This window comes from Oncorhynchus gorbuscha, unplaced genomic scaffold (genome assembly GCF_021184085.1).
Source record: "Oncorhynchus gorbuscha isolate QuinsamMale2020 ecotype Even-year unplaced genomic scaffold, OgorEven_v1.0 Un_scaffold_2258, whole genome shotgun sequence".
Taxonomy (NCBI): Eukaryota; Metazoa; Chordata; class Actinopteri; order Salmoniformes; family Salmonidae; genus Oncorhynchus; species Oncorhynchus gorbuscha.
Genome location: NW_025746816.1, coordinates 1,518 through 15,000, shown reverse-complemented (window position 1 = coordinate 15,000; position 13,483 = coordinate 1,518). Strand labels below are relative to the sequence as shown.

Below are 13,483 nucleotides of genomic sequence, written 5' to 3'. Positions count from 1 at the left end.
ACGTGGACTCGGCGCATGCGTGGACCAACTGGCAAGTGTCTTCACTGACATTTTTAACTTCTCCCTGTCTGAGTCTGTAATACCTACATATTTCAAACAGACCACCATCGTCCCTGTGCCCTAGGAAGCGAAGGTGGCCTGCCTAAATGATTACCGCCCCGTAGCACTCACGTCGGTAGGCATGAAGTGCTTTGAAAGGCTGGTCATGGTTCACATCAACACCATCATCCCAGAAACCCTAGACCCACTCCACACTGCCCTTTCCCACCTGGATAAAAGGAACCCCTTTGTGAGAATGCTGTTCATTGACGACAGCTCAGCGTTCAACACCATAGTCCCCTCACAGCTCATCACTAAGCTAAGGACCCTGGGACTGAACACCTCCCTTTGTAACTGGATCCTAGACTTCCTGATGCCCCCCAGGTGGTGAGGATAGGTAACAACACATCTGCCACGCTGATCCTCAACACGGGGCCCCTCAGAGGAGCGTGCTCAGTCCCCTCCTGTACTCCCTGTTCACCTACGACTGCGTGGCCAGGCACGACTCCAACACCATCAAGTTTTCCGACGACCCAGCGGTAGTAGGCCTGATCACCCAGCGGTAGTAGGCCTGATCACCCAGCGGTAGTAGGCCCGATCACCCAGCGGTAGTAGGCCTGATCACCCAGCGGTAGTAGGCCCGATCACCCAGCGGTAGTAGGCCCGATCACCCAGCGGTAGTAGGCCCGATCACCCAGCGGTGGTAGGCCCGATCACCCAGCGGTAGTAGGCCCGATCACCCAGCGGTGGTAGGCCCGATCACCCAGCGGTGGTAGGCCCGATCACCCAGCGGTGGTAGGCCCGATCACCCAGCAGTGGTAGGCCCGATCACCCAGCAGTGGTAGGCCCGATCACCCAGCGGTGGTAGGCCCGATCACCCAGCGGTGGTAGGCCCGATCACTGACAACGATGAGACAGCCTATAGGGATGAGGTCAGAGACCTGGTATTGTGGTGCCACGACAACAACCTCTCCATCAATGTGAGCAAGACAAAGGAGATGATTGTGGACTACAGGAAAAGGAAGACCGGACCCCATTCACATTGCCTGGTCTGTAGTGGAGCGGGTCGAGAGTTTCACGTTCCTTGGTTCCTTAACAAGCCATAAGACTGCTGGACTATTGATAAAATGGCCATCTGGACTATTTGGTTCACCCCCCCCTTGTTTTTACACTGCTGCTACTCGCTGTTTATGGTCTATGCATAGTCACTTTACTCCTACCTACATGTGCCTCCACACTGACTCCGTACCGGTACCCCCTGTATATAGCCTCCACACTGACTCAGTACCGGTACCCCCTGTATATAGCCTCCACACTGACTCAGTACCGGTACCCCCTGTATATAGCCTCCACACTGACTCGGTACCGGTACCCCCTGTAATATAGTCTCGTTATTTTGTTACTTTTAAACAATTTTTACTTAAGTTTATTTAGTAAATATTTTCTTAACCAACAATGCAGTGAAGAAAATGAAGGGCGTGTAATCGTTTCACAGTAAGGTCTACACCACGTTACCACTATGACAAGGTACTAACACACCACTACCACTAGGGGGCACTAAAGCATATAACAAGCCTTGTGATTCATGTACTTCTGAGGAAATAAGATGTCTGCAGCTGTATCATAATGTACCATACTAATGTATTCCTGAATGCACCATGTATGAAAATGGGTTAAATGAACGGACATCAATGTCCTGTTATTGTCTCTCTCTCTCCTCTCAGGGTGGCCAACCAGAGCCTAAAGAGATAATGTCTGTTAATGTCTCTCTCTCCTCTCAGGGTGGCCAACCAGAGCCTAAAGAGATAATGTCTGTTATGGTCTCTCTCTCTCCTCTCAGGGTGGCCAACCAGAGCCTAAAGAGATAATGTCTGTTATTGTCTCTCTCTCTCCTCTCAGGGTGGCCAACCAGAGCCTAAAGAGATAATGTCTGTTAATGTCTCTCTCTCCTCTCAGGGTGGCCAACCAGAGCCTAAAGAGATAATGTCTGTTATTGTCTCTCTCTCTCCTCTCAGGGTGGCCAACCAGAGCCTAAAGAGATAATGTCTGTTAATGTCTCTCTCTCTCCTCTCAGGGTGGCCAACCAGAGCCTAAAGAGATAATGTCTGTTATTGTCTCTCTCTCTCCTCTCAGGGTGGCCAACCAGAGCCTAAAGAGATAATGTCTGTTAATGTCTCTCTCTCTCTCTCAGGGGTCTAAAGAGATAATGTCTGTTATTGTCTCTCTCTCCTCTCTCAGGGTGGCCAACCAGAGCCTAAAGAGATAATGTCTGTTAATGTCTCTCTCTCTCTCTTCTCAGGGTGGCCAACCAGAGCCTAAAGAGATAATGTCTGTTAATGTCTCTCTCTCTCTCTTCTCAGGGTGGCCAACCAGAGCCTAAAGAGATAATGTCTGTTAATGTCTCTCTTCTCTCTTCTCAGGGTGGCCAACCAGAGCCTAAAGAGATAATGTCCGGGTGGCCATTAATGTCTCTCTCTCTCTCTCAGGGTGGCCAACCAGAGCCTAAAGAGATAATGTCCGTTATTGTCTCTCTCCTCTCAGGGTGGCCAACCAGAGCCTAAAGAGATAATGCCTGTTATTGTCTCTCTCTCTCCTCTCAGGGTGGCCAACCAGAGCCTAAAGAGATAATGCCTGTTATCGTCTCTCTCTCTCCTCTCAGGGTGGCCAACCAGAGCCTAAAGAGATAATGCCTGTTATTGTCTCTCTCTCTCCTCTCAGGGTGGCCAACCAGAGCCTAAAGAGATCGGAGGGTGTAGTGTCCTTAATACCAACCCCAGCCTGATCAAACCTATCCCTGTCAAGCCTATGGAGAGATATCCCCAGCCTGGGATACAGGAGAGGCCTGTTCAGGTACACAGAGCCTTTCACCTTATTCAACACAATGGAAATTGGTAGATTTTAAATGTGGTTTATCCACCCTGTGAATTAGTTGGGTTTTTTTTTAATGGTCAAATTGCTGATTTCTAACACAGTGTTGACCTGGTTTCACAGTTAGGCTCTACTGTTTGTTTTCCTTATGTTCTCTCCTTTCTGTTTCACACCACCGATCTCTCCCCCTCTCTCTCTCCATCACCCTTTTCCTCTCTTAGGATGGTCGAGGAGAGCCCAGGCCTCTCTCTCTGGCCACTCTGTTTGGTGTCCAGCAGCCCAGAGCAGAGCTGGTCTCTCCCATGGCTGGGTCAGGAGGTCCAGGGTCCCAGCCCCAGGGGAAGCCTGGAGGTGTCCGCCCGGCGGTGGCCCGCTCCTTGTCCTACGACGACCCAGTCCAGGCCCAGCCCCATCTCCAGGCCCAGGAAGGGGGTCTGATCTCAGGTAGCAGCCCCCCGCAGCACTGCCCTGCCTTCCAGAAGCTCATGAAGGATGCCGCCTCCTCCTCCCAGCCTCAGAAGCAGCTCCAGAGAGGAGGTCCTATGGTGCAGCTCCAACCCGTCTGCGAGTCACCCGAGAACAGACTGCATGAGAACGGAGCCCCCTCTGTCCTCCACCATCAGACCCAGGCCAGACAAGACCCCATCCAGAGACTGTTCCAGAACCAGCCCACTTCCACCACCCCTTCAATGACCACCTCCGCTCCCTGTTGTCCTCGTCCTCCTCCTCTCATCCCTGGTCTCCAGTCTGCCCGTCCTCAGCCTCTCCTGGTGGATGCTTTGGGCTTCCCTGGTTCTCAACACCATCACCTCTCTCCTCACCAGGCCCGGCCGTTGTACTTCAGCCCCACCAAGCCCCCCCAGATGCTGGTCCCCATGTTGCCCTCACACCCCTCCCAGTCTCAACCTCCCCACCAACCCCAGCCTGGTCATCCTCAGTCACAGCCCTGTCACCCTTTCCACCCCTTCCAGCACCCCCAGCCCATATACCTCCAACCCCTGCCATGTCACCCCCAGCCGGGCAGCTAACCGGTGTCGTCTCCCCCATGAGCTGCTCCAGAGGCTGCAGCTGGTTCAACAGGAGCAGAGTCTGGTCCCGGAGCCCACTAGGCCTTCCTCTAACCTGGCTCCTCGCTTCCACGAGCCAGCCCCTCTAGCCCCCTCAGCCCCCCCAGCCATGGGGCAGCACGGCCAGCAGTCGGCTCATTCTACAGCCAGGTCTCTGGACAGTTTGGCTGACAAGAACTCTGCAGGCACCGCTGCTCAGAAGTTCCAGGTAAATACTAAATATATATATATATATCTAACTAAAGGACTGTAAAATACTAAATATATATATATATATATCTGACTCAAAGGACTGTAAAACACTAAATATATATATATCTGACTCAAAGGACTGTAAAACACTAAATATATATATCTATCTGACTCAAAGGACTGTAAAACACTAAATATATATATCCTATCTGACTCAAAGGACTGTAAAACACTAAATATATATATATATATATCTGACTCAAAGGACTGTAAAACACTAAATATATATATATATCTGACTCAAAGGACTGTAAAACACTAAATATATATATATATCTGACTCAAAGGACTGTAAAACACTAAATATATATATATCTGACTCAAAGGACTGTAAAACACTAAATATATATATATATCTGACTCAAAGGACTGTAAAACACTAAATATATATATCCTATCTGACTCAAAGGACTGTAAAACACTAAATATATATATCCTATCTGACTCAAAGGACTGTAAAACACTAAATATATATATATATCTGACTCAAAGGACTGTAAAACACTAAATATATATATATATCTGACTCAAAGGACTGTAAAACACTAAATATATATATATATCTGACTCAAAGGACTGTAAAACACTAAATATATATATATATATATATCTGACTCAAAGGACTGTAAAACACTAAATATATATATCCTATCTGACTCAAAGGACTGTAAAACACTAAATATATATATCCTATCTGACTCAAAGGACTGTAAAACACTAAATATATATATATATATATCTGACTCAAAGGACTGTAAAACACTAAATATATATATATATATATCTGACTCAAAGGACTGTAAATACTAAATATATATATCCTATCTGACTCAAAGGACTGTAAAATACTAAATATATATATCCTATCTGACTCAAAGGACTGTAAAATACTAAATATATATATATATCTGACTCAAAGGACTGTAAAAAATAAATATATATATCCTATCTGACTCAAAGGACTGTAAAAAATAAATATATATATCCTATCTGACTCAAAGGACTGTAAAATACTAAATATATATATCCTATCTGACTAAAGGACTGTAAAATAAACTAAATATATCCTATCTGAGTCAAAGGACTGTAAAATAAACTATATATATCCTATCTGACTCAAAGGACTGTAACAAAGTGCTGGAGTGGTTTTGCACAGGGAGGGATCTGTGTTTGTGGAAGTAAGGTCTCTGTCTCTAACCATCTCCTCTCTGTCTCCAGGTGATCTCCCCCCAGCGTATCCCAGCCACAGTGGCACCTACCCTGCTCCTGTCCCCCAGTGTCTTCTCCCAGGCCAAGCGCCCCCAGGCCAAAGCCTCTGGGGACACCCACTGCCCCCCTGGCCCTCATCCTCCCTCAGCCCTCCTGGCCCCACAGGCCCCAGACGACCCCCAACCCAGGGGCCTCTCTAAGAGCCAGCTCCAGGCCACCCTGCTGCACCTCATACAGGTAGGAGAGAGGAGGAGCCAGGCTGGTTTTACAGGAACAAAGTTACACTTGATTCAGAAGCTCTGTTGGCTGTGGGTGCACTTGATTCAGAAGCCCTGTTGGCGGTGGGTGCACTTGATTTAGAAGCCCTGTTGGCGGTGGGTGCACTTGATTCAGAAGCCCTGTTGGCGGTGGGTGCACTTGATTCAGAAGCCCTGTTGGCTGTGGGTACACTTGATTCAGAAGCCCTGTTGGCGGTGGGTGCACTTGATTCAGAAGCCCTGTTGGCGGTGGGTGCACTTGATTCAGAAGCCCTGTTGGCGGTGGGTGCACTTGATTCAGAAGCCCTGTTGGCGGTGGGTGCACTCGATTCAGAAGCCTTGTTGGCGGTGGGTGCACTCGATTCAGAAGCCCTTGTTGGCGGTGGGTGCACTCGATTCAGAAGCCCTGTTGGGGGTAGGTGCACTCGATTCAGAAGCCCTGTTGGGGGTAGGTGCACTCGATTCAGAAGCCCTGTTGGGGGTAGGTGCACTCGATTCAGAAGCCCTGTTGGGGGTAGGTGCACTCGATTCAGAAGCCCTGTTGGGGGTAGGTGCACTCGATTCAGAAGCCCTGTTGGGGGTGGCTGCACTCGTTTCAGAAGCCCTGTTGGGGGTGGGTGCACTCGTTTCAGAAGCCCTGTTGGGGGTGGGTGCACTCGATTCAGAAGCCCTGTTGGGGGTGGGTGCACTCGATTCAGAAGCCCTGTTGGGGGTGGGTGCACTCGTTTCAGAAGCCCTGTTGGGGGTGGGTGCACTCGATTCAGAAGCCCTGTTGGTGGTAGGTGCACTCTATTCAGAAGCCCTGTTGGGGGTAGGTGCACTCGATTCAGAAGCCCTTTTGGGGGTAGGTGCACGTGATTCAGAAGCCCTGTTGGCAGTGTGTGCACGTGATTCAGAAGCCCTGTTGGCAGTGGGTGCACTCGATTCAGAAGCCCTGTTGGGGGTGGGTGCACTCGATTCAGAAGCCCTGTTGGGGGTGGGTGCACTCGTTTCAGAAGCCCTGTTGGGGGTGGGTGCACTCAGAAGCCCTGTTGGGGGTCACTCGAAGCCCTGTTGGGGGTGGGTGCACTCGTTCAGAAGCCCTGTTGGGGGTGGGTGCACTCGATTCAGAAGCCCTGTTGGGGGTGGGTGCACTCGATTCAGAAGCCCTGTTGGGGGTGGGTGCACTCGTTTCAGAAGCCCTGTTGGGGGTGGGTGCACTCGATTCAGAAGCCCTGTTGGGGGTGGGTGCACTCGATTCAGAAGCCCTGTTGGGGGTGGGTGCACTCGTTTCAGAAGCCCTGTTGGGGGTGGGTGCACTCGATTCAGAAGCCCTGTTGGGGGTGGGTGCACTCGTTTCAGAAGCCCTGTTGGGGGTGGGTGCACTCGTTTCAGAAGCCCTGTTGGGGGTGGGTGCACTCGATTCAGAAGCCCTGTTGGGGGTGGGTGCACTCGTTTCAGAAGCCCTGTTGGGGGTGGGTGCACTCGTAAAGAAATTTGAGCATTTTTTTAGATATAAGCTTTTTGTTCCGTTTGGAACTTTTCTGGGATCTTTTATTTCAGCTCATGAAACATGGGACCAAGACTTTACATGTTTCTATTTCTCTTCAATGTATTTACATAACAAGACTAGCAATTCTGCAGGCGTCAAACTCTCCCCTCCTTGAAGAAGCAGCTGGTCTCACACAGCCAAATGGTTTGTCCTGGTTCCTGCCTTTATGTTTATATTCACTGTCTTTCTGCTCAGGGCACCGTCAGAGACACAATGTTTATGTTCAGTCTTTGTTCAGCCAGACAGTCTTGCCAAAGGACCTTGAGGTTATTCAACGAAGTGCAGACAGACAGACACTGTCCTGCTAAAGAGAGCTGTTTCAGACCAGCACAGAGAGACACTGTCCTGCTAAAGAGAGCTGTTTCAGACCAGCACAGAGAGACACTGTCCTGCTAAAGAGAGCTGTTTCAGACCAGCGCAGACAGACACTGTCCTGCTAAAGAGAGCTGTTTCAGACCAGCGCAGACAGACAGACACTGTCCTGCTAAAGACAGCTGTTTCAGACCAGCACAGACAGACACTGTCCTGCTAAAGAGAGCTGTTTCAGACCAGCGCAGACAGACACTGTCCTGATAAAGAGAGCTGTTTCAGACCAGCGCAGACAGACAGACACTGTCCTGATAAAGAGAGCTGTTTCAGACCAGCGCAGACAGACACTGTCCTGATAAAGACAGCTGTTTCAGACCAGCGCAGACAGACAGACACTGTCCTGCTAAAGACAGCTGTTTCAGACCAGCACAGAGAGACACTGTCCTGCTAAAGAGAGCTGTTTCAGACCAGCGCAGACAGACAGACACTGTCCTGCTAAAGAGAGCTGTTTCAGACCAGCGCAGACAGACACTGTCCTGATAAAGAGAGCTGTTTCAGACCAGCGCAGACAGACAGACACTGTCCTGATAAAGAGAGCTGTTTCAGACCAGCGCAGACAGACACTGTCCTGATAAAGACAGCTGTTTCAGACCAGCGCAGACAGACAGACACTGTCCTGCTAAAGACAGCTGTTTCAGACCAGCACAGAGAGACACTGTCCTGCTAAAGAGAGCTGTTTCAGACCAGCGCAGACAGACAGACAGACACTGTCCTGCTAAAGAGAGCTGTTTCAGACCAGCGCAGACAGACACTGTCCTGATAAAGAGAGCTGTTTCAGACCAGCGCAGACAGACAGACACTGTCCTGATAAAGAGAGCTGTTTCAGACCAGCGCAGACAGACAGACACTGTCCTGATAAAGAGAGCTGTTTCAGACCAGCGCAGACAGACAGACACTGTCCTGATAAAGAGAGCTGTTTCAGACCAGCGCAGACAGACAGACACTGTCCTGATAAAGAGAGCTGTTTCAGACCAGCTCAGACAGACAGACACTGTCCTGATAAAGAGAGCTGTTTCAGACCAGCGCAGACAGACAGACACTGTCCTGATAAAGAGAGCTGTTTCAGACCAGCGCAGACAGACAGACACTGTCCTGATAAAGAGAGCTGTTTCAGACAGACAGACCAGCGCAGACAGACAGACACTGTCCTGATAAAGAGAGCTGTTTCAGACCAGCGCAGACAGACAGACACTGTCCTGCTAAAGAGAGCTGTTTCAGACCAGCGCAGACAGACAGACACTGTCCTGCTAAAGAGAGCTGTTTCAGACCAGCGCAGACAGACAGACACTGTCCTGCTAAAGACAGCTGTTTCAGACCAGCACAGAGAGACACTGTCCTGCTAAAGAGAGCTGTTTCAGACCAGCGCAGACAGACACTGTCCTGCTAAAGAGAGCTGTTTCAGACCAGCACAGACAGACAGACACTGTCCTGATAAAGAGAGCTGTTTCAGACCAGCGCAGACAGACACTGTCCTGATAAAGAGAGCTGTTTCAGACCAGCGCAGACAGACAGACACTGTCCTGATAAAGAGAGCTGTTTCAGACCAGCGCAGACAGACAGACAGACACTGTCCTGATAAAGAGAGCTGTTTCAGACCAGCGCAGACAGACAGACACTGTCCTGATAAAGAGAGCTGTTTCAGACCAGCGCAGACAGACAGACACTGTCCTGATAAAGAGAGCTGTTTCAGACCAGCACAGACAGACAGACACTGTCCTGATAAAGAGAGCTGTTTCAGACCAGCGCAGACAGACAGACACTGTCCTGATAAAGAGAGCTGTTTCAGACCAGCGCAGACAGACAGACACTGTCCTGATAAAGAGAGCTGTTTCAGACCAGCGCAGACAGACAGACACTGTCCTGATAAAGAGAGCTGTTTCAGACCAGCGCAGACAGACAGACACTGTCCTGATAAAGAGAGCTGTTTCCAAATACTAATGTCTTGTTTGTATTCCACACTCCTGATCAGAGTACTATATCGCTTATCTCTAACTCTCTCCTCTCTCTTCTCTCTACTTCTCTCTAATTGGTTCTTCTCTCTCTTTCTCTCTAATTGGCTCTTCTCTCTCTTTCAGAACGACAGTTCCTTCCTGGATACCATCTATGAGTCCTACGCCCAACGCTTCTCCACGGACGCCACTGCGAACAAGTTCTGAGGCACCCAATAGAGACATGTTTCAGGGTCCTGTTGAATGAGGCACCCAATAGAAACATGTTTCAGGGTCCTGTTGAATGAGGCACCCAATAGAAACATGTTTCAGGGTCCTGTTGAATGAGGCACCCAATAGAAACATGTTTCAGGGTCCTGTTGAATGAGGCACCCAATAGAAACATGTTTCAGGGTCCTGTTGAATGAGGCACCCAATAGAAACATGTTTCAGGGTCCTGTTGAATGAGGCACCCAATAGAAACATGTTTCAGGGTCCTGTTGAATGAGGCACCCAATAGAAACATGTTTCAGGGTCCTGTTGAATGAGGCACCCAATAGAAACATGTTTCAAAACGCTTTGCAACAGGAAGTTGAAAATAATAATTTCTTCTGGGACGAGTCCAGGGAGCCCCTCTCCCTGTTTGTCTGGTTTCTTCCATCAGGTGCCTAATGAGTGAGTCCCTGGGGACATGCCCAAACCGACACAATCATTTTATAATCTAAACCATTTGCTGATCCAGCTAAATTCGTCTTCCTAATGTGAGCGCTGTGGATGTAACCTGTGGATTCAGATTACAGGGACATTTGATTTTTGCCATTTTTAAGATGTTTTTATCGTAAAAAAATAAAAAGAATTGAAAGGTTGAATGGAATATTGTAGTAAAAACTCTCAAACAATTGTGTATGTTTTGGAATGACTGAACTTGGTTTTAAAGATACCTCTCTTAACTAAAATGATTTTCCAGGCATTTGATAATGTTTAATTCACTTGGAAGTTGGATGAGTTTATTTGAACACTTTATTAAGTGGAAAGTCCTGTTTTTAAAATAGACAATATTTCAAATCCTTAAGCTTGAGCTACCTCACAGAAGTGAACCTCTGTTGAGGTAAAAGTTTCCCACAGGAGGAATCACACCTTACTGTAGAACCTGGCATTTATTTTCATCATGCGATTTCCAGATGCCTGAAACTCAAAATGTACAACGACACGGTTCTTTCAGAATCTTCTGAGCTCACACGTGCTAGACTAGTTTGATAGACCGTTTATATGTGTCAAGCAAAGGGTTTAAGAAACTATTTTGTGTTACGAGAGAGAGATAATAGAATAGTTTGTCTATTTTTCTATGCCGTTGTCATACAAGGACATTTTAAAACGCATTTTAAAAAACACAATGTTGCAATGACCTACTGACACAGGAAGTGTTTTAACGTACACAATCTGGCATGTATCAATTATTTTTAAACCCGTGGAATCTGGAGTCCCATCATTTTTTTGTTCTTTTGGTTTTGAAAACCACTTTTCTTTTCTTCTAGGAGTCAAACATTAAGTGGCTGAAAAGCCCACTTCATAACTTGTTTCTTCTGTAATGATTAAACCGTCTCTGGACCACAACTGATTTGGAAATAAATGAATGTCTTCTTCAAACATGTGGCTCTGGGTGAAGTTTCCTCTAGGAACAGATCTAGAATCAGCTTCCCTTCCACAATATTAACCTTAACCATTAGTGGGAGAAATGCTAAACTGACCTAAGATCAGCATCTACGGGCAGCTTCACTCTACTTTATTTTAAGAGAAAAAGGGGCTGCCTCCAAAAATTAACCCTGTTCCCTTAATAGTGCACTACCTTTTTCACCAGAGCCCTACTGCACCATAGAGGGAGTAGAGTGCCCTTTGGGACCTTTTTACAGAGTTGTACTTCTACCCAGTCCGTCTGTCCTTGGGATGTGGACAAAGTGACTTAGGAATTTTACAGTTTGGAAATGTGTTTTCCACTGTCATCTACAGGAGCAGTCAGGGACTAGTTTACTTTGTGGAGGGGGTCCACTTCTCAAGTGCTTTGTGGAGGGAGGGGGTCCACTTCTCAAGTGCTTTGTGGAGGGGGTCCACTTCTCAAGTGCTTTGTGGAGGGGGTCCACTTCTCAAGTGCTTTGTGGAGGGGGGGGGTCCACTTCTCAAGTGCTTTGTGGAGGGAGGGGGGTCCACTTCTCAAGTGCTTTGTGGAGGGGGTGCTCCACTTCTCAAGTGCTTTGTGGAGGGGGTCCACTTCTCAAGTGCTTTGTGGAGGGGGGTCTTCTCAAGTGCTTTGTGGGAGGGGGGTCCACTTCTCAAGTGCCATTTTGGGAGGGGGGGTCCACTTCTCAAGTGCTTTGTGGAGGGGGGTCCACTTCTCAAGTGCTTTTACCAGTGGAGGAGGGGGGTCCACTTCTCAAGTGCTTTGTGGAGGGAGGGGGGTCCACTCTCAAGTGCCCTTGTGGAGGGAGGGGGGGTCCACTTCTCAAGTGCTTTGTGGAGGGGGGGGGGTCCACTTCTCAAGTGCCTTGTGGAGGGAGGGGGTTCCACTTCTCAAGTGCTTTGTGAGGGAGGGGGTCCACTTCTCAAGTGCTTTGTGGAGGGGAGGGGGGTCCACTTCTCAAGTGCTTTGTGGAGGGGGGGGGTCCACTTCTCAATGGCTTTCCTTTCTATGTTACAAGTGAGATCATGCAGATATTGATTTTAAAACACTGTTTTCAAGACATCTGTAGCTCAGTTGGTAGAGCATCAATAAGGGACCACCCATACGTAGAATGTATGCATACATGACTGTAAGTCGCGGATAAAAGCGTCTGCAAATGGCATATATTATATATTATTATATATTATTATATTATTATTATTATTATTATTATTATATTATATATTATATTATTATTATTATATTATTATATTATTATTATATTATTATTATTATATTATTATTATTATTATTATATATATTATTATTATTATTATTATTATATTATTATTATATTATTATATTATTATTATTATTATTATTATTATTATTATTATTATATTACATCTATTCTCAATAAGTCTGTCTTTCTCACACCCCAGCCAGTATTGATAGGCCAGGACTAATTATCTCCCAACCTGGACTGAACACTGCAGTCGTTTTCCAAGAGACCGATCCATTTCCATTTGTCAAACCCACTCACGCACACAAAGTACAACCCGATAATTAGACCTGTACCCTGGTCCCTTGCTAGTCAGGGTGGTAGAGGGAGGGTTATTATATTGATTGTATATTTGGGCATTTAGTTATGCTACAAAAAGTATTGTTTGTAACTACAGGACCAGTCAATAGCTTGGACACACCTCCTCATTCCAGGGTTTCTCTTTATTTGTTACTATTTTCTACATTGTAGAATAATAGTGAAGACCTCAAAACTATGAAATAACACATATGGAATCATGTAGTAACCAAAAGTGTTAAACAAATGAAAATATATTTTTATATTTGCGATTCTTCAAAGTAGCCACCCTTTGTCTTGATGACAACTTTGTACACTCTTGGCATTCTTGAAAAACCATTGAATGAGTAGCTGTGTCCAAACTTATGACTGGTACAATATGTTTTAATGATTTAAGTTTAAAATCTCTGATATTTATCATCATGTTACATGATTGTACGCTGAATGCATTTCTGTAAGGAGCTCGTTGTGTAAAATGACAAAGGTGATCTGTCCTTCCTTCGCTGTTACCAAAGTAACACCTGTTAGCTTGTGTGCTTCTCCTGACTCATTCTACGGCTCTCTGAAATGTCTGAAACATCTCTCCTCTCCTCCTCCTTCATGGAACTGATGTGGAAACTTCCCAGGTGAAATCCAGAGAGATTTCACCATACTGTTTCCAGCTGTCAAGTGCTTTTTTTATTTTACCTTTATTTAACTAGGCAAGTCAGTTAAGAACAAATTCTTATTT

General features: G+C 46.9%; 1 protein-coding gene across 1 annotated transcript in view; it reads left to right on the top strand.

The window, feature by feature from the left end:
• The window catches only part of LOC124025458 (mRNA-decapping enzyme 1B-like), a 35,535-nt gene extending 24,368 nt beyond the window's left edge, over positions 1–11,167 (top strand). Inside the window, exons 6-10 of the mRNA XM_046338897.1 lie at positions 2,758–2,889; positions 3,129–3,922; positions 3,954–4,182; positions 5,445–5,672; positions 9,668–11,167. Of these exons, the coding sequence (XP_046194853.1) occupies positions 2,758–2,889; positions 3,129–3,922; positions 3,954–4,182; positions 5,445–5,672; positions 9,668–9,748 (1,464 nt within the window). The 3' untranslated portion in view covers positions 9,749–11,167. The remainder of the gene's footprint in view (positions 1–2,757; positions 2,890–3,128; positions 3,923–3,953; positions 4,183–5,444; positions 5,673–9,667) is intronic.
• The last annotated feature ends 2,316 nt before the right edge of the window (positions 11,168–13,483 follow it).